Source organism: Triturus cristatus, chromosome 6 (genome assembly GCF_964204655.1).
Source record: "Triturus cristatus chromosome 6, aTriCri1.1, whole genome shotgun sequence".
Taxonomy (NCBI): domain Eukaryota; kingdom Metazoa; phylum Chordata; class Amphibia; order Caudata; family Salamandridae; genus Triturus; species Triturus cristatus.
In genome coordinates, this window is record NC_140589.1 from 768,661,566 (window position 1) to 768,685,647 (window position 24,082).

Consider the following 24,082-nt stretch of genomic DNA (forward strand, 5'->3'; position numbering starts at 1 on the left):
AGCGATAAATATCACTGACATGCAAAGCGGCAAAAAAACAGCTCGTTCCAGGTCTTGGATGCAATGTGGGAGAAGGATCTGCCAACTGTTCTGGCTCTGTGGATGCGCGGGGTTTCGGCCAGTGCGAGTTTGGAGATCGGATGTCTCTTTTGGGTACGTGGAAGTTGATTCTGTCATTGAGGTATTTGGGTCCATTGTTGTGTAGGCCTTTGTCGGCGTGAGTGAGGATTTTGAAGGTGACTCTTTTCTCCACGGGGAGCCAGTGGAGTCTACGTAGGTGTTGGCTGATGTGTTCGTGCCGGGGGATGCTGAGGATGAGTCTGACGGCGGTGTTCTGTAATTTCTGGAGTAGGGACTTGTAAATGCCGGAGTAGTATGCGTTTCATTAGTCCAGTCTGCTGGTGATGAGTGCATGGGTGACTGTCTTCCTTGACTCCGGGAGGCTCCATTTGAAGGACTTGCGGAGGATGCAGAGGGTGTTGAAGCAGCTGGAGGTGACGGTGTAGACCTTTCGGTTCATGGTGAGGGATGAGTCGAGTACGATGCTGAGGTTTTTGGCTTGGTCCGAGGAGGTAGGTGGGCTTCCAAGGGTGGTGGACACCAGTTGTTGTCCCATGCTGAAGGGGTGGTTCCAAGGACGAGGACAACTGTCTTCTCGGCGTTGAGCTACAGGCAGCTGTTGGTCATCCAGACTTCGACGTAATGCATGCCTTTCTTGAAGTTGAGTCTGGCGGTGGTGGGGTCTTTGGTGAGGGAGAGGATGAGCTGGGTGTCATCAGTGTAGGATACGATGTTGAGGCTATGTTGTCGGACAATGGCGGTGAGGGGGGACATGTAGATCTTGAAGAGGGTCGGGCTTGAGATGACCCCTGTGGGACACCGTAGGTGATTTATGTGGGATCAGAGAGGAAGGGTGGCAGTCTGATCCTTTGGCTTCTTCCCGTGAGGAATGATCGGATCCAGTCTAAGGCTGTTCTTTGTATGCCGGTGTCGTGTAGTCTGGCGAAAGGTTGAGTAGGATGAGGGCTGCAGAGTAGCCTTGATCCAGGAGGGTGCAGATGTCATCTGTGGCGGCGAGTAGAGCGTTCTGGGTGCTGTGGCATATGTGAGGAGGGCAGGGGTCGGTGGGGGCCCCCGAGCGGATGCCTTTCATGGTCAAGGCGGTGTATTCACTTGTGACCGGCTTCCAGTTGGAGATGGTGGGCTGGCTGGTGTGTCGGGGCGGGGGGCTGGATGTGGCATCTGGTGGATGGTCGGCGAACTTGTTGTAGAGTTTTTTGATCTTGAGGTGGAAGTAGGTTCCACGCTTATCGCAGAGGTCTTGGGATGGGATGATGTCTGTGGCTTTGCTGCATGGGTTGGTGAATTCATGAATGACCTTGAAGAGTTGCTTGTAGTTGGTGGAGTTGTTGAGGATTTGGTTGTGGTAGTCCGTCATGGCGTCCTTGTAGGTGGTGTAGATTTCAGGTGTCTTGGTGTTTCTCCAGTTCTTCTCCAAGCATCTGCAGGTGCATCTTGCTTCTTGGAGATCGGTGGTGAACCAGGCGGCTTTCCTGGGTCACTGTTTGTTGGACTTGTGTAGCGGGGCGAGCTTGTATGCACAGTTGGAGATCTATGTGTGGAGTTTTCTGGCTGTGACGCTGGCGTCTGATATGTTGGAGGCCGTGTGGTGGTTAAGGTCTGGCGGCAGTGTAGGCAGGTGAGCTGGCCGTGGGATGTGTTTGGTGAGGCCTGTTGTCAGTCTCTGAGTTTTCCGTGGTTGAGTGCATGGAGGGTGGCTGAGCTGTAGCAGTGGCTGGCTCGAGATCCAGGGTTCCTGGCGCTGGTCACGGTCAGGTCACGGACGGACGCAGATGGGCTCGGCTTAGGTGCGCCTTCGGCATGCCAGCGGCGCATGTCCGCTGTGCTACCGCACAGCGTCTGCCATTTAGGAGGGGGTAGGAACGATCAGCTGGAAGACGATGGGCGAGGACAGTGGTGCGGAGCCACAGGGGCAGCAGCGGCAGGAAACGGGAAGTGCTGGCTCCGAGAAGCCAAAAAAACACAAGATAAAAACAAGGGATAACTAACTGATGTAATCATGCTATGTATCCTACGGGAGTGGGAGGGTGGGTAGGATGGCTACAAACACAGAGCAGGGCATGGGCAGATTGGCATGCCCACTCAAGTGTGCATCGACTGTTAGGTCGGCCCACTAAGGCCATCCAAAGCAGTCATGCGCACTTCCCTGTTCGCAATGCAGGCTGCATTACAGCCTGCATGGAGAACATGGTCACCCCTCCGGCCCCTGGCTGCATGACTTGTCCCATTGCTGATTACCAATCCCACTGCTGCATCGCAGCGTTGTGATTGACTCAGGGGAGGGAGCCTGGCTGCCTACTTCCTTTTCCTGGAAGCAGACGCAGGAGAGCAGGAGCTACAAAGACACATGAAACAGCTTCGAGGTAAGACTTCCCTCAATACATTTTTAACAACACACGCTCACACACACATCCCCGCCTCTACGAACCATCCAGTGTTATTTCCGGCGTTTACCACCCCGTAGCTGTCCAGCACACCCTGCACTTCTCAATGGTGGCCGCTGTGCGCCCATACACAGCGGGCGTACCACTCGTGTGCTAAAGGCACATACGTAGTTGCGACGCATGCCATCACCTCGCATTCCATTGCAATGCATACTAATACTTGGCACATTGCTATAGTAGAGTGGGTGTTGCATAGCGGAGACATAAAAATCACTGTTCCCACTTCAGTGAGTGCAAACCAAAACTAACCTTTGCACCACAAATCCAACCGTGAACCCTGGAATTCCTTTTTTGAGCCCCCAATACACACACAAAAATCACATTTGAGCTACCTGATTTTTCATATTTTACCCCAGAAAACACACAATTTTTTATATTTTACCTCAACAAACACCAAATGTTTCATATTGTACCCCAACAAACACCCCATTTTTCATTCTTTACACCAAGACAAATGTACATTTTCAAATTTTACCCCAAAACCCTTACACATCTGAGAAACTTTAAATTACCCCATTACTGACCTCACAATGCGTTGTGATCAAATGCGTTGTCGGAGTTGCGTTGTTAACGATGTACTGCCTGCGCTGTAAAAGTCGTCTCCCATGCCAAAGGCAACCCATAGGCTACGCCGTTTGCATCCGTCTGCCCCTGAACCTCGCTCAGCACCAAGAAGCATTCCTCATGGACACTCCACTGCTACAACGCCAACTCTCTCCTCGCCATCAACCCTGGACGCCACCTCGCCTGCCAGGACCAACCTCTGTTTCATGCCGGACATCGCCTTTGCCATCACTGACGGCTGCAGTATCACCAGCAAGGAGCGTCCAACCGTCAAGGAGGAGGCATTGCTGTCACCTACAGAGGCACACTCTGACTGACAACGCACTCTAATGTGCCGAGGGTGACCATGGACCATGTCAACTCCCAGATCCGGACCAAGCCCAAGAAGATCCTCTGCGGCACCCTCATGTGGAGGCCCCCCGGGCCATGGTCCCCCATTCTCAAATACCATTGAAGACCTCATTGCACCCCAGTGTCTCCCATCCACCGACGACATCCAACTCGGTGAACTCAAGTTCCACCTGGACAACCCCAGTGACTAGAGCACCACCCCTTCTTGGGGAGGGTCACCGACATCATATGCAAGCAGCAAGTTACCTCAACAGGCCACATAGCAGGGCACATGGTCGAGCTCGTCACCTCCACCAAAGGGTACTTCAACTACAGCCAAAACACCGGACTCTCCTGGACTGAGCATCATTGGTAACATCACGTCTTCACCTTGCCCACCGGACGCCACCGCCATCATCACATCCCTCTCGCAGCTAGATCAAGGCCAGCGAATACCATCTCATCAACTCCCTCTTCACCAACACTCCACCAATGCTTCCAAATGATGACACCGCAGCGCGCAACCACCACCGATGGATCCCCAACAGCGCCGACATTCGGGCTCCCCTCATGAACAGCACTGCGTCAGTGACTTACGCCTGCCTTACGGCAGGCATGAGGGTGAGGCAGTGCCACAGGGATTGGCTGGCCCCTTGCATTGCTGGAGTTGCATCATGGTTATGACACAACTACAGCAATGCGTGACTTTAGCGCAGGCAGATACGTCAGGATTCTTTCATTACTTGCGTCACGGAACACTATCCAGTGATTACAGTGCATCCATGCTGTCGCAAGAAGGGAGTAGTAAGAAGTGTTGCAACACTGTATTGTCGCAGCACAGCAACACTTTTCATGACTGTGGCACAGGAATGCACAACAGGAATGCACACTATCTTATTGATTGTGTGCATTCCTGCACTGTAGTTTTGTTGCAGGGCACTGCTGCAACATTGCTTGCAGCGCTGGCCAGCGCCAAAACCAGCAGAGATATGGGCCCAACTTTTATCACCATTTTTAAGACCAGCTATTTTCTGGTCTTAAGTAACTGGCTCTAACTGCAGTTAGAGCCAGTTTTTTGGCTCTTCAGAATTTCAAGAAGCCCCTTGATAATATGGAGTAGGGGTGTTTGCTTGCCTTTTTGCACGGTAACACCTAATTTGCATGTCATTAGCGATAAATATCACTAACATGCTTTGAGATAAAAAAACGGGCCACTATCGCCCAAAAACTCGGGCTAAGGCCTGTTAGCTGCAGCTTGCTAATAGGGCGATTAAAATTATCGCCGCTTTAGTGGCATAAAAGTGCTGCTAAAGCGGCGATAGGCCCTTGATAATATGCCCCTTAGAGTCCAGAGCACTTGTTCTTGGTTCTTTTGGTCCATATCTCCAACATCTGTCATGCATGTGTGTACATATCACATGTTTCCTGTTAGTTTGCATGCACTTGCAGTGACATATTCAAGGGCATGTGCACCTCTGTAGATGATCTCTCCACAGTAGCAGCGGCTGGATCATAATATGGTGGGGGAACTCTCCTGGCTTTGTCCATCAGAATCGTATCACGGCTGCCGCGGCTGGACAGTTGATCTTAAAAGCATTGTAATAAAGCCCAAAATATGGAAAATAACTTAATAATTCAGTGTACTTTTGAGATGAAAAGGAGTGATTCATGCAAGGAAATGGAAGCATTTTGTGGAAAGCAGAATGGTATATCCAGTAGCCAATAGAATGCACAGACAGAATTTAAAACAATCACAACCCATTGTCATTCAGGCAACTGCATTGTTACGTGAGATCTAAAAAGGGATACTAGAAAGTTACATCTTAAAGAAAACAGGGCATAAGAAAAGATGACAAACCCAAAGGAGACATTAGGAGCGGGGTCAAAAGGAATAAAAAAATGGGAAGTTGGAAAAAATAGGGTGGTATGGTTGCCCCATAGCAACACAAAAAAGAGAGAAATAACGAAAGACATTAACAATAGGTGAAAGGAATGGGGAACAGCATGGGCAAATAGAAAATGTTTTTTTAATAGATTTTCATCAGAAAATCAAAAAATGAGAGGTTAAAAAAGTCAGCACTACACACTTGGGGCCAGATCTATGAAGATTCCATTTGCAGAAAGCGATTGGAAATTGCGCACTGACTTTTTGGGAATGAAATCATATTTTGTGACCCATACTATGTACTAATGGGTTGGTTTGCAAAATCAACATTCAAAGAGGGTCGCAATTTGTCAATCATTACCGATAGTCAATATTTATTAGATAGGTCACAAACTGTGACACCAACTGAATACCATCATAGAGAGGGTGGTCCATTGGGGTCAGCAGACCACCATATCTGTGATTTCTTTTAAGTAAAGTACATTTGTTTTAAAATGCAATCCATTTTCCTCAAAGGAAACAAGTCTGCATTAAAAGAAAAAAAAAGAAAAACATTTTGCCCTGGACCACTGCCCACTCCCAAACAAACATATTTTTTATTCACAGAGTGAAAGAGGTGCCGCAGGGACCCCTTTTATCTTGCCAAATAGTTTACCACATGCTTTGATGAATAGGTAATCTACGAATGATTAGGGGCTGAAATTGTCCTTACAAACCATCAATACATTCAATGGTGAATTAGGAATATTGAAGGAATGCCCTAAACAAACCCCTTCCAAATTGTGATTTGTAATACATTTCTAAACCCATTTTGTGGTTTGGTAACTAGTTACTGAATACTACATTTAGAAGTCACAAACTATGTGATTTAGCAAATTGCAGGCTTTCTCTGTAACCACTAAATTGCTCTGTACAGCTGGCCCTTGCTAAGTAAAAAAATAAAATTCATGAGGAGCATTTAATCTAATGACTAATAGCTTCAAACCCCTTTTTAAAGGCATTGGTTTCTCCTAATGGACCTGATTTGTGTGTGTGTATTCTTGTTCAGGTCTCCACCATCATATGCTTCGTCCATATAACTAAAAATTGAAAATAATTTTCACAAGATTATAGAGTGTTCCTTCTATACTAGTAAGGTGCCGATTACGATCCGGTAAAAACCGGGTACGAACCGTCGGTCGGAGCGTTTTCCCCGTCCGACTCGTACCCGGTCGTAAAACTTTACAAACATGGAATTACGATTCGCACGGAAACACCATTTCCGTACGAATCGTAAAAAACACCGACCGACGAAAATATACATACGAATGTGATCCGGGAATGCTGCGACGTGACGTCGGTATGCTTTCAGGCAGCGTTTCACGACCCAGGAATTACGATTCGAACCGACAGCAGTCCGGACGGCAATATTTTCACGGCACCCAAAAAGTGCCGCAAATGCGAAGTACGGCGCGAAACGACCAGAGTAGGTGGCCCGGTAAGCGCCGTACCCCCCCCCAGCCCCCGCATGTACGCACCGTACCCCCCCAGCCCCCGCATGTACGCACTGTACCCCCCCCTGCCCCCGCATGTACGCACCGTACCCCCCCCAGCCCCCGCATGTACGCACCGTACCCCCCCTGCCCCCGCATGTACGCACCGTACCCCCCCCAGCCCCCGCATGTACGCACTGTACCCCCCCAGCCCCGTATGTACGCGCCGAACCCCCCTGTATGTACACCCGTGTACGCGTCGAACCCCCCGTGTACGTTCGAGTCGAACCCCCCCCGTGTACGTTCGAGTCGAACCCCCCGTGTACGTTCGAGTCGAACCCCCCCCGTGTATGTTCGAGTCGAACCCCCCCGTGTACGTTCGAGTCGTACCCCCACCCGTGTATGTACGGTGCATGGGGGGTTCGACACGTACACGGGTGTACATACAGGGGGGTTCGGCGCGTACGTACGGGGGCTGGGGGGGGTACGGTGCATACATGCGGGGGCTGGGGGGGTCGGCGCATATGTACGGGGGCTGGGGGGGTCGGCGCGTACGTACGGGGGCTGGGGGGGGTCGGCGCGTACGTACGGGGCTGGGGGGGGTCGGCGCGTACGTACGGGGGCTGGGGGGGCGTCGGCGCGTACGTACGGGGGCTGGGGGGGGTCGGCGCGTACGTACGGGGGCTGGGGGGGTCAGCACGTACGTACGGGGGCTGGGGGGGTCGGCGCGTATGTACGGGGGCTGGGGGGGTCGGCGCGTATGCGGGCACGTCTCCATGGTTGCTATGGGAGTTCGGTGCGGACGGTGTTTTTTCCATCCGGTTGTGACCTCGGACGCACGGGATGGATCATGATTCCTCGGTCGGACTTGACTTTTCACGTTTGTACGGTAAATCGTCCGAGGACGTGTCGGACACATTTTCCGACCCGAGGACGAGTGGGGAATGATTCCCAATGCGGTTCGTATGGACTTTTTACCATGCGAATCGTGATTGCCAGTTCGTACGGCACTTGTACGATTCGTACGGTAAAAAGACCGGATACGAGTCGCACGGGGAAATTTTTTACCGGATCGTAATCGGCACCTAAGTGTCTGGAACCTAAACAGAAAATGACCAAAGTCCCATGACTATCCTGAACTGTGCAGTATCTCACTGTTAGGGTGACCCAGAGCTCACTTGAGGCAAGTTCTCACATGACAAGTCTGTATTATATGTACTGGGTTAACAAAGCGTAGATTGCAACATGTGTCTGCCAGTGAAACATACATTAATTAATACAGAACTGTTCTTTATAAAATATATAGGTTATTATATAATAGCCACTACATTTCACCACAATTATCTAGGAGAAACGTTCGCCACCAAAATGATAATAATATCAAAATGTATTGCTCTAGCCCCATACTTACCAGAAGCATTAGAGTAGTATCCTTCTGGGCAAAGTGTGCATATATAGCAACAGCTGGGGGATGAATGTTGCTTGTATTGGCCAGGCCTGCACGGCGCAGAGCAATTAGAAAATGGAATCTGTAGGATTAGAAATACAATCACAATAAATAGAAATAAAAAATGTGTAAATCCTATCTCAGCAATGTTCCTTATGATCTTTAATTCATTTTTTTTATTATATATGAGCAGCTTTAAATGGAAGTCGGTTCAATATGCCTGTTCCTTAAGTATTTTTACAGAAGATAAATATTGGACAGGCAACATGTCCATATATTTTTATATATATATATATATATATATATATATATATATATATATATATATATATATATATATATATATATATATATATATAACCTACTGGCGGTCGCCAGTAGATGGTTATAGTTAGGACCTAGTTACCATAGGAAAATCATAACATTCTTTTCCCAAAAACTTTGGCGCCGGATGACGAATCTTCACGAAATTTTCAAAACTGGTGGGGCGCTCCGGTCAGCTCCTATCCTGAAAGTTTTGGGGTGATTCGTTAAGCGGGGGCCAAGAAAAATGGGGCTCCCAAAACGCATTTTCTCCATATTATTTCCCTTAGGATATTTTGGAACAGGCTACAGCCTGAACTGCTGAACGGAATTACACCAAATTTTGCAAAAAGGTAGCCCTTGGCTCAGAAAGAGACCTTTTTTTTAAATGGTGTAAATCGTTCAGTAGTTCCTGAGGAAATCAAATAAAAGAGTTCAAACAATCAATTTCCCATAGCAAAGTTTAGACACGGTTATAGCAAAAACTGCTGAACAGAATTACACCAAATTTGGCAAAAAGGTACTGCTCAGAAAGCGACCTTTTAAAAAATGGTGTGAATCCGTTCCGTAGTTTTTGAGAAATTAAGAAATAAAGATAGTGATATCTATGGCCGCGGAGGATCCGCGCACCCTCCCGATCACGAGCTTCATGCTAATTGTCTGTCAACACTCCAAACCAGGAAGTGTTGGCAGCCATATTGTGCCTCGGTAGAACCGAGGCACAAGAAAAGAGAAAAACAAAGGTGCAAAACAAGAAAAAGGGGCAGGGTAGAAACACCCTGACCCCCTAGGCCTGCTCAGGGGGTCCCACAAGCACCCCCAGGGCCCCGGGTGGGCCAGGTCACGGGGGTATGCGAAAAAATGTGTGGGGGGCCCCAATCCCTCCTACACTGCTGCCCCGGGGACTGCCACTCCCGGGGCTTTCTATAATTATTTGCGGGGGGCTCACGGCCCCCCGCAGCCCCAGGGACTGCCACCCTCAGGGCTTGATTCCTTTATGTGTGGGGGACCTCCGAGGCCCCCCAAGCCCCAGGGAACGCCACCACCCGGGGCTTTTATTAATTATGTTGCGGGGGCTCGAGCCCCCCCACACACCCCAGGGAACGCAACCTCCCCAGGGCACTAATTATGTAAGTTCGGGGGTCCGTTACGGACTCCCGAGGACCAACACCTCCCCGGGGCTTTGCCAATGTAATGGGAGGGGGGCAGCGCGGCCCCCCTCCTGGAGTCTGTGATGGTCCTGGGGACCGCCACCCCCCAGAGCCAGCTCCTGCAGTGTCCCAGGGTGCCCACCCCCAGGACACTGCTGTTTGCTCTGGCATGGCGGGAGCCTCGCGGCTACCGCCCTGTAATAGCAAACTCTGGTTTGGTTTTTGGAAGAGAGAGCAGGAAACCTGCTCTCTCTTCCAAAAACCAAACCAGATTGCTTTTCCACACGGGTTGCTAGATCTTAGCAGCTCCACGTGTGGAAAAGCAATGCCAACTCCCGCAGAAGGCAGGGAGCCGGCGGGACCGTGGGGGAATTGGGGACCGTGGATGTGGCCAGGCCCCGGGGATGGGGTCCCTGGGGCCAGAAGTGGCCAGAGAGGGGGCCAAGCGGCCCCCCTCCCCATAATTAAAAATTATTATTTTATTTTTTTCAAAAGCAAAGGCAGGCCTCATAAATGGCCTCAGGAGGGGGACCACGCAGCCCCCCTCAAAATTGTTTTTAAAAAAAACAAAACCACTGGCCATGCCCTGGGAAATGGGGTCCCCGGGGCCAAATATGGCCTCGGGAGGGGGTCCACGCGGCCCCCTTCCGTTTAAAAGAAAAAAAAAGAGGTCACGCCCTGGGAGATGGGGTCCTCAAGGCTCATAAAATAGAGAAGGAATGGGGGCCACACAGCCCCCCTTCTTAAAAAAAAAAAAAAAACATTGTGCAAGAGGCCCCGCCCCCTCCAGCAACACTCTGCAAACGCACCCTGTGGCGCGGTTTAAGTTGGGGAATTAATTCCCCTTCAATACTGGGGGTCCCTGGGGGTCAACTAGCCCACCAGGAAATGCCAGTAAGCATGACAGGGCTGCGTTGCAGAGATGTGGTCCCTTTTTACACCTCTATGCAGCGCAGCTCTGTGGCGCTTACTGGAGGTACCTGGTGGTCTAGTCGGACCCCAGGGACCCCTAGGATTCAAGGGGACTTAATCCCCCAATTTAAAACACGCCACAGGGCGCGTTTGCACCGTGGTGAAGGAAGGGGGCAGGGCCTGATGTGACATGTGTGCAAACAGACCCTGTGGCGCGTTTTAAGGTGGGTAATTAATTCCCCTTCAATCCTGAGGGTCCCTGTGGGCCAACTAGCCCACCAGGTACCGCCAGTAAGCGCTACAGGGCTGCGTTGTAGAGATGTGTAAAAAAGGGCGTGGCCTCAGACCACCTCTCTGCAACGCAGCCCTGTGGCGCTATCTGGAGGTACCTGGTGGGCTAATTGGACCCCAGGGACCCTCAGGATTGAAGTGGACTTAATCCCCCAATTTAAAACACGCCACGGGATGCATTTTCACAGTGGTGAAGGGAGGGGGCGGGCCTGAGGTGACATGTGTGCAAACACACCATGTGGTGCGTTTTAAGTTGCGGAATTAATTCCTCTTCAATCCTGAGTGTCCCTGGGGGCAACTAGGCCACCAGGTACCTCCAGTAAGTGTCACAGGGCTGCATTGCAGAGAGGTGGTCCAGGCCACACCCCTTTTTATACCTCTCTGCAATGTAGCTCTGTGGCACATACTGGAGGTAGCTGGACCTCTAGGGGCCCTCAGGATTCAAGGGGACTTAATCCCTCAAATTAAAACGCACCACGGGATGTGTATGCACAGTGGTGAAGGAAGGGGGTGGGGCCTGAAGTGACATGTGTGCAAACACGCCCTGTGGCACGTTTTAAGTTGGGGAATTATTTCCCTTTCAATCCTGATGGTCCCTGGGGCCAACTAGCCCACCAGGTACCTCCAGTAAGCGCCAGAGGCATGCATTGTAGAGAGGTGGTCCTCCAGGCCATGCCCCTTTTTACACCTCTCTGCAATGCAGCTCTGTGGTGCTTACTGGAGATACCTGGTGGACTAGATGGACCCCAGGGACCCTCAGGATTCAAGGGGACTTAATCCCCCAACTTAAAACGTGCCATGGGCATGTTTGCAGAGTGGTGAAGGGAGGGGGCGGGGCCTGAGGTGATGTGTGCAAACACGCCCTGTGATGCGTTTTCCGTTAGGGAATTAATTACCCTTCAATCCTGAGGGCCTCTGGGGACCAACTAGCCCACAAGGTGCTTCCAGTAAGCGCCGCTGCGTTGCAGAGAGGTGGTCCAGGCCATGCCCCTTTTTACACCACTCTCTAACGCAGCTCTGTGGCGCTTACTGGAGGTATCTGGTTGGCTAGTTGGACCCCAGGGACCATCAGGATTGAAGGGGAGTTAATCTCCCATCTTAAACGGCCACAGGGCGTGTTTGCACACATGTCACCCCAGGCCCCCCTCCCTCACCACTGTGCGAACATGCCCCGTAGCGCATTTTAAGAGGTAGTTTTAATCCCCCTGCCCTATTATGTACTAGGGACTTACAGAGGAGGTCATGCTAATCACAGGGGTACCCAAACGCATAGTGTTCCCTAGTGTATATAGGTATTTTCACTGAATTCTAAGTGTCTTTTAGCATAGCACTGGCTCTAGGCCTGGTTAGTCAGAGTTAGTTACCACCAGTACCCGTCTGAAAAAGTTGTGGGCACAGGATGAGTTTGGAACAAGGCCTCTTTCTGCTCCTCTGTTGGTTCTTTCTGGACATGTCTTGCTTCTTCCTGCACTTTTCTTTGTCTTCGTGCACTTCTGTTGCTTCTTTCTGCATTTCTTTTGCTTCTTTCTGTGCATTTTTTCTTCTTTCTTCACCTGACCTACCTCAGTAGGCATAGTTAGAAACTAGCATTTGAAAAACCTTTGAAATTCACTGAAAAAAACATTGGTTTCAGGCATGTTATAGTTAGAAATTAGCATTTTAAAAACCTTTGAAATTCACTGAAAAAACCATAGGTCTCAGGCACGTTATAATTAGAAATTAGCATTTAAAAAACCTTAGAAATTCGCTGAAAAAAACATAGGTTTCAGGGGCGTTATAGTTAGTTGGACATTTCACTCGTACAAAACCAGTGAAATTCCCCCGTTATAGTTAGTTCAGCTAACTATAACTCGCGCCCCCGCAATGCACTGCTGATGACGTCACATATTACATCACTCATGACATGGTCAGTGACATCACTGATGACATCACTGATGACATCTCAAATGACATCACTGATGACATCACTGATGACAGCATCTAGTGACAGTGTGTTTCTGTAAAGTTTAAATATGTTTAATATATATAGGGAAAGGCGTATTGAAGAATGAGTGGGTGTATAAGTGTCTGAGCGGTTGATTTAGTAGGTGCATGACTGACTCTATAAGTGAGTGGTTAAACATATCTTACTGAATGCATGAGTTAGTGACTAAACTGTGTGAATCTCTATATCCGTCTGTCTGTTGGTGTGTAAGCGACTACATGGGTTTGTGAATAACTATATAAGTGTCTATATGAGTTATTGATTGGTTGTCTGAGTATCTGTATGGGTGTCTGAGTGTTTGTGTGGGTGGGGTGTGTGTGACTCTGTGCATAGATGTGTGAGTGGATGATTCACTGGGTGCATAGTTTGAAGTGTGCATCTGTGATGGACTGTATGGGTTGGTGAGTCTGTCTATGGGTGTGTTAGTGAGCGAATGTATACTTCATTGGTACATGTGTAAGTAACTACATATATGAAAGGCAGTATATATGTGTGTTAGAGTATATAAATGGCTATAAGTGTGTGATTGTGAGAGTGGCTGCATGGATGAGTGTTTGCTTGTATCAGTGATTGTATAAGAATGTAAGAATGTGCTAGTAGTTGAATGAGTAAGTGAGCTGGTGTGTGTATAACTGTATAGGTAAGTAAATGGGAGTGTGAATAATGATGTGCATGACTGACTAGGTGTGTGAGTACCTGTATGGATGAGTGGTGGTGTGTGAGTGTCTACATAGGTGTATGAGTGCATATGATAGTACTGTACTGAGTGACCATAAGTATGAGTGACTGTACAGGTGAGTGAGTGGATGTGTGTGTAAACCACAGAATCAGTGAGTGGGTATGTAGTTACTAGTGTTGGAGTTTCTATGGTTTTGAAAATGGCAGTCTGTAATTTAGAGTGGGTGTTTCAAACGTTATATTAGGGTGTGAGGAGATGCATTAATTTATCACATGGATGATGTCATCAGTGATGTCATTTGAGATGTCATCAGTGATGTTACTGACCATGTCATGAGTGATGTAATATGTGACGTCATCAGCAGTGCATTGTGGAGGCGCGAGTTATAGTTAGCTGAACTAACTATAATGGGGGAATTTCACTGGTTTTGTACGAGTCAAATGTCCAACTAACTATAACGCCCCTGAAACCTACGTTTTTTTCAGTGAATATATATATATATATATATATATATACATGAGTGTCAATATGGGTGATTGATTGGTTGTCTGAGTATCTGTATGGGTGCCTGAGTGTCTGTGTGGGTAGGTAGGGGTGGGTGACTCTGTACATAGATGTGTAAGTGGGTGATTCACTGGGTGTATGGGTTCAGAAATGCATCTGTGAAGGGTCGTATGGATGGGTGAGTGTGTGTATGGGTGTGTTGGTGAGTGAATGGATGTGTCAGTGGTACATGTGTGAGTAACTACATATGTATATGTGAGTGTTGGAGTATATAAAGGACTGTATGTGAGAGTGAGTGATTGTAAGAGTGGCTGTATGGATGAGTGTGTGCTTGTATTAGTGATTGTATAAGAGTGATAGTATGTGCTAGTATATGTATGAATAAGTGAGGTGGTGTGTATATAACTGTATAGGTGAGTAAATGGGAGTGTGATTGGTTCTTTGTATGACTGACTAGCTGTCTGAGTAACTCTATGGATAAGTGGCGGTGTCTGAGTGTCTGTACAGGTATATGTTTGCATATGATAGTGCCATATTAATGAGTGACTGCATTTATGAGTGACTGCATGGGTGAACGAGTGGATGTCTGTGTAGACCTAGGAATCAGTGAGTGGGTATGTAGTAACTGGTATTGGTGTGTCTATGGTTTAAAAAATGGTAGTATGTATTTTTGAGTGGTATATCAAAGGTTATATTAGGGTATGAGAAGGTGCATAATATTATCACATGGATGATGTCATCAGTGATGTCATCAGTGATGTCCCTGTCCATGTCATGAATGATGTAATATGTGATGTCATCAGCAGTGCATTACAGGGGCGCAAGTTATAGTTAGCTGAACTAACTTAACAGCCGAATTTCTCTGGTTTTGTACGAGTGAAATGTCCAACTAACTATAACGTCCCTGAAACCTATGGTTTTTTCAGTGAAAAAAAAAACAATATATATATAAATATATAATATATATGAAAAAACATCAAGATGGTGTTCCATTGTGCCACAATTTTGACATCAATTATGAATGTTAGCCCTCTAGTTGATTAGAACACTGTGGAAAAGCTGCAGTTTATCACTAGGGAGCTAACTTAGAGACCTGCTGGTATTGGAAATACATTTTTCACTCTGCACTTCAGAATGTTTAACAGACATGGATGACAAAGATTTATGAGAACTTACAGAACATTTTTCCTCATTTTAGCTTTCTAGAACACTAACCATGATTTCAGCTATATAGCTTTAATTCCATCCATATAGTGTTCAGGTCTGCTACACTTTTGTCATAAAGACAGAATATTAGCACTCTAGTTATTCATTGGAACTCTGTGGTGAAGCAGAAGTTGCTCATGTTGCTCTCTAGAGAATTAACTGACAGACTTTTGCTGGTGTTGAAAGTACATTTCAATCTGCATGTCAGAATGTTTTACTGACATGAATGAGAAAGATATCTGAGAACTCATAGAAAATGTGTTCTTATTGTAACTTTCTATACCACTTGCCACGATTTCTATGACAAAACAAACTCCTTTGTTTTATTAATTTATAAATTAAATGCTTTACATTTTTCAGTTTTGAATCTGCCAAGATGACAATCAGGTGTGCCATTCTTTCGTCATACATACAGAATGTTAGTTCTCTAGCGGTCCTAGGTGGGAAACTGCAGTAGAACACTGAGCAATTGACTAATCGACTTTTGCTGCTGTTAGAAGTACATGTTTTACTAAATAACAAGCTTTATCCCCACATGACTGAGAAACATAGTGTGATCTTGTACAAAATGTGCTCTTATTTTAACTTCTAGGTAGGCCTGGGTGGTAAATTTTGTTCTGCTCGCGGAATTTGCGATATTTTGACATTTTTGCATTCCGCGGAGAGCGCGAAAATGTCAAACCTTTCGCAACCTGCCGCGAAACGGAAGTATTTTTCTTGTTCACGCTTTAAAAATGTATTCTCTTGTGCGCGGTCGCGACATACCGGGTCCCTGCGTTCGCCGACGAGTTTTCCTATCCGTTCGCGTGCGCCACAAGATGTTGGATTGTTGGTAGCCGGTCGCGCTATCCCACGAGAGTTTGCGATCGCGAACACGTTATTGCGATCGCGAACAGGAAATAAGCATCGCAAGAAAGATGGCCACACCCATTAGCAACCGCATGGGCAAGTTGGAGATATATTTACTCGCGAGCACGCAAAACACATTGCGAACTGGCGGGAAAAGCAATCTCCGCATCTTCGCGAAAGTTTTGCATGCTCGCGGAGATTTTGCACAATTTCGCGATCATTTGCGAAAGTCAATTTCGCAAATTCCATCCACCCTTACTTCTAGGGCCCCTTCCACATCCTCTATGAGACAATTATGAGAGAAAACTGTTTCGTCTCAAACATGGGTCATCAAATCCCAGCAGAGGGTCAGCATTTTCTGCAATTTAAAATCACCTGAAAACTCACAGGAATAGCTAAATAGAGTAAAACACCATCAACAAATGAATTTATTGTTACTACAATCTGTTGTCATCCTTCATATGTGTTCTTTTTTATGATAAAAGCCAGCAACATGACCTGGACAGGTCAACCCTAGACAGTTTCAGAATAACAACCCCCACCATCCCAGATCTTCCACCACAGAAAAGCATCTCAGAAGAGGAGCGGGCTTCCACCCTCACCAAGCATCAGCCTGAGCACACTAGCGACTTGCGGCAAACCATCATCTTGGCTCCCCTCAAGTACAGCCCAAAGACAAGAGCCCGACCACAGGCCACCTGCTATACAGAAGAAAACAGGCTAATGAAACGCCACTGCAAGCAACCTGAGCACAAATGGAGAAGAAGTCAAGACATCACAGATAAAGACATCTTCAAATTAGCCCTAAGAAACTACCACCAGCACATATGTAAAAACATACCCACACCTTAGAGCGCATAGATGCCAGCCCTAGGGGCCGTCATCATCAAAAATGTCCCCCAGCCTCCTGCTGCCTCCAGCAACATCACCCCCTCACAAGACCTTTGCAATAAGCTTCTGGAATGCTTCTGTAACAAAACCACCTCTATATATAGCAACTTCGTCCCTCAACCAAATGCATTACCATTGCAACTCAACTTTCCATCACAGCTTATGAACGATCTCTGACTTCGTGGCCTGACGTCACCACTGTTGAAATCACTGCTACCATGAAGACCATCCACCTGGGGGCTGCATCTGACCATTGCCTCTGCCAGGCCGTCACCAAAGGATTCCTACCAATCAGTGAAGCATTAACACTCATTCCTGGCACTTGGAAACATGCCACCATCATGCCCGTGCTCAAGAAACCATCCCTGGCCCACCTACACTTTCCAACTACAGAACCATCTCCCTCCTACCATACCCCGCGAAGATTAGAGAAACTAATTAACCAACGCCTCACCAACTACTTCAACAAATAGCATCTCCTTGATGATACGAAGTCTGGGTTCAGGCCCAACCACAGTACAGAAACAGCACTCATAGCCCCAAGATGATATCCTCATGATCCTTGACAGTACAGGCATGCAGTAATCATTCTCCTGGACATCTCTGCAGTATATGCCATGGTCTCACACCCCATACTCATCAGGCACCTGTACAAGGTTTTCATCAAAGGACTCACCCTCCATTGTATCTGTTTTTCTTAACTCATAGAACATAAGCTGTCAGCTTGGCACCTTACTCCTCGGAAGCCCATAACCTCATCAATGGAGTCCCTCAAGGTTCATCGCTCAGCACCACCATCTCCAACTCATACATGTCTCCTGGCCAAAGTAATCTGCAAACATGACATCAATATGCTTTCCTATGTAGACAACACATAACTCATATTCCCCCTCCCGGAAAACACCCTAAACACAAGGAACAAGATTATTGCCTGCATGAACGAAGCGGCTAACTCAATGAAAGTCAACTGTTTCAAGGTCAACATGGACAAGACAGAGGAAATGGATGTACTTTTTTCTTGGAAAGTTTCATGTAGATTCATCGAAAAAAGTATTAGTGAAACATACAAAGCTCTTTCTATGGAAGCTTTGACCTAACTACGTATGCAAGATAGATAGTGAGAGAATGATGGGGCCTAGACGTTATCGTTTATCTGATCTCTATGAATTCTCCCTGGAAACATGATTTATGACAATAATTTAAGGATATGACAAATGTGTGTTGAGTTACCACGCATTAGGACACATGCACGAAATTAAGTTTGATTTAGATACTGCATCGTAAAAGCATGCATAATGTTAGACGTAGATTTGTACTGACATCTATTCACGGATGAAACTAATGAGTTTAAAAAGCTATTGGTATATGTTTTCTATATGAATAAACAATAACAGACAAATGATGACATAACATTTCTCATGTGTGTATGAAATAAATCATTTTAGATATTAAGAAAATGGACACTAATGTTAGAATGTGTAACATGAGCACTGATCTTGATGAGAAAAATAAATGCTATTAAAATTTGTAATTTGTAAAGTTAAAATATAGCGATGCTTAAAATTACTAAATGATGTAATAAGTTTGTAACATGAAAAGAGTATTGAAAAACAAATATGCGAATTGTCTATAAAGTGTTATAATTTTCTTTTTTTATAGGTATTTCATACTGAATTAATGTAGATGCAATTATTAATTAACAAAAATGAAGAACTAATAGATTTTTTTCAATAGTGTGAAATTCATATTTTAGCACTAACTCAGCGTGCACAATCTGCTTTTCATTTAGGTCTCAAAACTTCTTTCCCTTCCTAGCATGAACTAATTAAGTGAATAGTCTGAAGCCTATGAGAACTTTTCATAAAGTTTCTAACACTCAATAATTCCTTTCATGCTTGTAGCTTAATTGACCGGACTTGCAACAAATTTGTTACTTCCAAGAGTACAAGCTTGGGAAAAGATTGACAAAGGATGATAACATGCACCTGTCTACTTCCTAGATGTCATAACCAATTGAATGAATACAAATTAGAGGTCCTATTGAAAATGCAATGTAAAGGTTTACTTAATCTTCTGGATTTGTATACTTTACCTGCTACATCATCTCATCCTATGGAAACTAACCAATGGAACAGAATGGTACGATCAAATTGGTGATGTCAAGGGTTGTCAACCAGAAATCGATGGAGTATAATTGCCTGAAGTACGGCAGGAGCAGTTCCTATCTTACCCACCTAGTGGTCCACAGACTGATGATTTGGACTTCCAGAAACTAATGCAAACTGAGACATATTACTGTGTTTGCTGCAGGCTGGTATGCTTGCGTCGGTGGAACCTTTCCAGCAGGAAGGTTTCCCGACAACAGCTGTGCGTTTGATGCTGCAGTACGGACGGGGCAGATGAACCTGTTCATGAACTGGAACTGGTCATTTTGGTGATTTACAGGGCTGGACTGGGAATACAAACGGGCCCTGCCAATTAAGTCTGACTGCCCATGGGTGGGGTTGGGGGGCAGGGTAGGGGTGGGATGCTTGTTGAAAACACTGCTGCTGCTTTTGGTATAGTGGGCCGATATTATAGCACTGCTGCAAAACTGGCACCCTGTTCCAAAAAGCGGCCCTCACTGGTCCAAAACTGGCCCCCAGCCTTCCGGCCCACTGGGAAAATGCCTGAAGCCCGCTACAGCCACTCCAGCCCTGGCGATTTCTGAACTTACACATATAGGGTTTGCATGAGGTTCTTATGCTATAAAAGATTCATTTCTCATGATACAATCTACCTCAGTGGAGGAACAAATACCCTTTAAACTTTATTCTTACAGTTTTATTAATGCTTATTGAAATTTCTTTAGATACAATAAAGATACCAACCGAGATAACTATTCTGCTGCTTCTGTTTCATTCATTTGTTGTGGTCAATTTATCTGTTTTCAAATGTATTTGACCTGAACAGTTCCTGCCTGAACAATTCCATTTGATAATGATTAAATGCTAAATATTATTTCAGGTCTTTCTATGTTAATAATTCATCCCCTAAACACTCGAGTCCCTTTCAGCACAGAACAAGATCTATCGGAGGACCTAAGGGAAATAGGAAATGGTAGCTGAGGTTGTTCTGGGAAAATGTATTCTGTAGTAAAAATTAATTTTAGGCCCAACACGTTTAAGCTACAGCAATAGATATAATGTAAAAGAAGTATTCCAAAATGCTTTAGTTAGCATATTGCACCAGAAGTTGTCTGATTTGAAATGATTGGAGTTTGGCCTGTGCAAGTTGACAGCAGGGGCCACAAAGCAATTCAAGCAGAAAATGTTTCTTCTAGGGGCTGAATGTCTCCCTTGTTTTTTTTTATACCACCTCTATTCTCCATTACCATATTAAAGCCCTGGAACCTGGTATTCTGTTGTGGAGGCTATTGTTGGCTACAAGGTGAGGACCTCTAGCGTCAATCTGTAACACGGTGAGAACTTATAACTTGTAGTCCACCCAGTGATTTGCTTGCCGCTAAAGATATTGTTGAGAGTCACCAGCACCTCAAGAAAAAGGAAGCAAAATCAAGTAGGATAGAACTTTTTTCTTCTGCTGGACCAGATATTTCGTGCTCTACCAAAACGAGGGACAGGCACCTGTGAGGTATAATTTATAAACTCTAACCCTGGGACACTTTTGCCTCCTTTTAGTTGACTTTATCCCGATTTGACTTAATTAGACAGTATTTATATTACAAAATGTTAAAGTCTGATTAAGTTAACTCTGATTTTAACAATGCGTAATGTAATCAGATTCTTTACTTAGCACTTTGCACTTTGTATTCCACTTTTTATAGTATTTCTATAGTATTTCACACTACAGAAACTACTGAATCTACTAGGCTTCTCCACTTAAGGGATAGAATTGGTTAAGTGCAAGGCACTTGCCCAAAGTTCTGTAACCGACATTCCACGCACAACTATTGACTCTTTTTTGGTACGAGCGGTTAGTGCGATCACAGATGAAATAGATAGGACAGAACGCCACCTATCGCTGGGACCAGGTATGACAGCAGGAGGGCAGATAGACAATGGCAGCTTGTTACTATCAGAAGGGAGTATGCAACTAAGGGAAATAACCCATACTGAGAAGCAAGGGGCACCTGCGGTCTCCAAAAGCGCAATGGAATTAGAGCCTTATACCCAAGTTGACCCCCTATGCATTCGCACACCCGACGGATCACTGACCCCAAATAGAAAGAGAGGGTGCAAGAAGAACCAGGTAATGATGGGTGGTAACAAAGCCAGGAAAGGACCCACCTACAGACCCACAGACCCAGCCTGTAAGAGCATAAGTTATCAATATCCCTTTCTAAATATACAAACAACACAATTTTTAACCGCTATTGTACAGAAATTGAGGAGTTGTTAAACTCAATCCATAAAAAACTTGACAAACTATCCAACAAAGTAACTAAGATTAGTGGCTCACTTAGGAATACAAGATTGAATATTGGGAATGATAAGGATGTATCAATAAGGGGGGGTTAACCAAACCCCAGTTACAGGTAACTGTCTCCTCAGACAAGGTATTAGTAAGGTAACAAACAGAGAACTAGCTGGGGAATCTAATGATCCAGCAAATGCAGGGTATAAAACTGGGAGAACTGAGCCAGCAAATAATATTACCCTAAGACAGCAGGGCCGGACAAATCAAGTCCAGCAAGCTCAATGGGCCAGGTTCCACCTGGACCAATCCCCAATAAAGTATACTAAGATGAGATATAATGTGGCTTATGAGGGAAGAGCTGATGTACCAATAAACGTACCACCCGAATGCTGCCCTTATGTGGCAGTTCTGGTTAACATCTCCACTTGCAGCCAGGTCAGAAGAAAACCCATGACACCTTAAAGAATAGAGTGGTATACTAGCTAGATAAGAATTGTGGATACCTGACGGCAGGTGCTGACCAGATACTTTTAACGAGTGAAATGGATTGGCCACCTATGAAAGACTCTTAAAGGAGATTGTATAATTATTAATTTTAGAAACCCCAGATGGACAAGAATTACCTAAGAGAGAGCAATTCCACCTATGCAGTTTGTTCAGAACATGTCACTACAACCCTTTGGCTTTTTTTATAGGCACCTAAGGTTGACACAACACAGGGAAGATGGATTAGGACATTTATGTATGACCCCAGATTTGATAACCCATCCCCATTATGCCCTACTAGTCATGTATAGATACAAAGCCCTGAGTACCCTGCAAGATATTGATTGACAAAAGGGAGACTATCCTCCCAGTATTGAGATCTTTTTCACGGAAGATGGGATAGTTGATCTTGATCATGGAGTGGTGCCACCAGTTGCAATCGCCCTACCTGATAAAGACCCAATTGTTGTCGTAAATATCGCGAGCATCCCCATAGATACTATATATAAACATAAGGATAATAACATAAGGGCGAGTCCCAGTGTTAACTTAGGGAATAAAATAGAAAACGGATATAAAACTGCAACCTGGAATATTTCTGGTCTAATGAGTAAAGGGGATTTACTAGGATGGCAAGATTTTATTAATGAACTTGATGTGATTTGCCTACAAGAAAGCTTGTGCCCTGACCCTCTATTATATATAGAAGGGTCCTTCTCATATTGGTTACAGGCAGTGCCATCACCTGCCGGAAGAGCAAAACGGGGGCTTCTGATCCTTATTTCAAACAAGCTACCGGCAGTTGTAAATATGGTTGTCACAAATTGGAGTACATTCCCAGATAATGTGGTTGCACAGTAAAGATGGTAAGGATGTGGTTGTGGTTAATTTCTATAATAATATGTTTGATTCAACCTGCAGAAATATTGTATTTGAGCTGGATAAAGGACTAAATAAACTGTTAAATTCAATTAATAATAATATTGTACTTATATGAGTCAGGGATTTTAATTCTCAAATATGTTGTTTGTCTGCCACTCGAGCTTGTGGGAACAAGAATGAATAGGGTGATGACTGTATAGTTTTCCCACATAATGACTTTGGAGGCGCTCTAAACTTATTGACTGCCAAATATGACCTAGAATTACTACTGTGTGCTTGTGATACCAATGGTGACCTAATACCAACTTTTATCGGTAGGAATGCTGCATCTACCATTGATCACATGTTCATTTAATCTAGTATTAACCATAAGTATTCCTCCACGTGGGATGCACAGCTAGCACTGAGTGACCACAACTGTATTATAATGTCTTTTTTTTGGGGGGTACAAAAGTGGCAGCCGGTCAAAATACTATTACTAATATCGCTGCTTTTAGACCCAACGGGGTACATATTAAATGGGAGGGAGTGGAACCACAAAAAGTCTTGCATGAATTTGTTTTAAAATGTGGCGCAGAGATTTTTTATTGTCTTAATGAGACTGTATGCCCCACCCAGCTGATGGCTAATTTTATTAAAATTAATATTACTATCAATGGGATTTTGACTGCTCCCTTTAGGGGAAATAGTAGGCAAAGTAGAGGGTGGTTTGACTACACCTGCACACAGGCAATAAATCAATTGAAACAGGGCTTACATAGTAAAACAAGATAATGAAGTAATTCAAAACCTAAAATGTAACTATAAATCTGTCTTCGAGGTGAGGAAAAGGGAGTTGCAGGAGTTAGCGTCGGACAAGCTTTCTATGGCAGCAGATACATGAACAAGAAGTTATTTTGGGAAACAGTGAACTCGCCGTTTTTAAAGTATGATTCATTCTCCGAATTATTGTCCCATGTTACCTGTGAAGAGTGAGTGTTGCATTTTTCTAGTACTTTTAACCCGCCGGATCATGAATCATCTAGGGCACAAAGCCCAAAATAGAGTAAGTGGCCAGTTATACCCTTAAATATTGCAAACAAAGGGGTACAGATAGGACTGAAGGAAAGCAGGGGGGGAAGCCCTGGGCCCAGATGGGGTCCCGGTAGACGTTTATAAAGAAGCAATAGATCTATGCGGACCCACAGAGTATATACCGCCCTCATGGGGTCAATCAGTTATTATCCCTATTTTTAAAAAAAGGCAACAAGCCGGCAGCCAGAAATTACCGCCTCATATCGTTCCTAAACTCATCAGTAAAGG

The 24,082-nt window shown here is 45.5% G+C and overlaps 1 protein-coding gene across 1 annotated transcript in view; it reads right to left on the reverse strand.

Annotated features, from left to right (window-relative positions):
- LOC146817842 (G protein-coupled receptor family C group 6 member A-like) overlaps positions 1–24,082 on the reverse strand; it is a 119,461-nt gene that overhangs the window by 21,041 nt on the left and 74,338 nt on the right. The window contains exon 5 of the mRNA XM_085611305.1: positions 8,188–8,305. Within this exon, the coding sequence (XP_085467431.1) occupies positions 8,188–8,305 (118 nt within the window). The remainder of the gene's footprint in view (positions 1–8,187; positions 8,306–24,082) is intronic.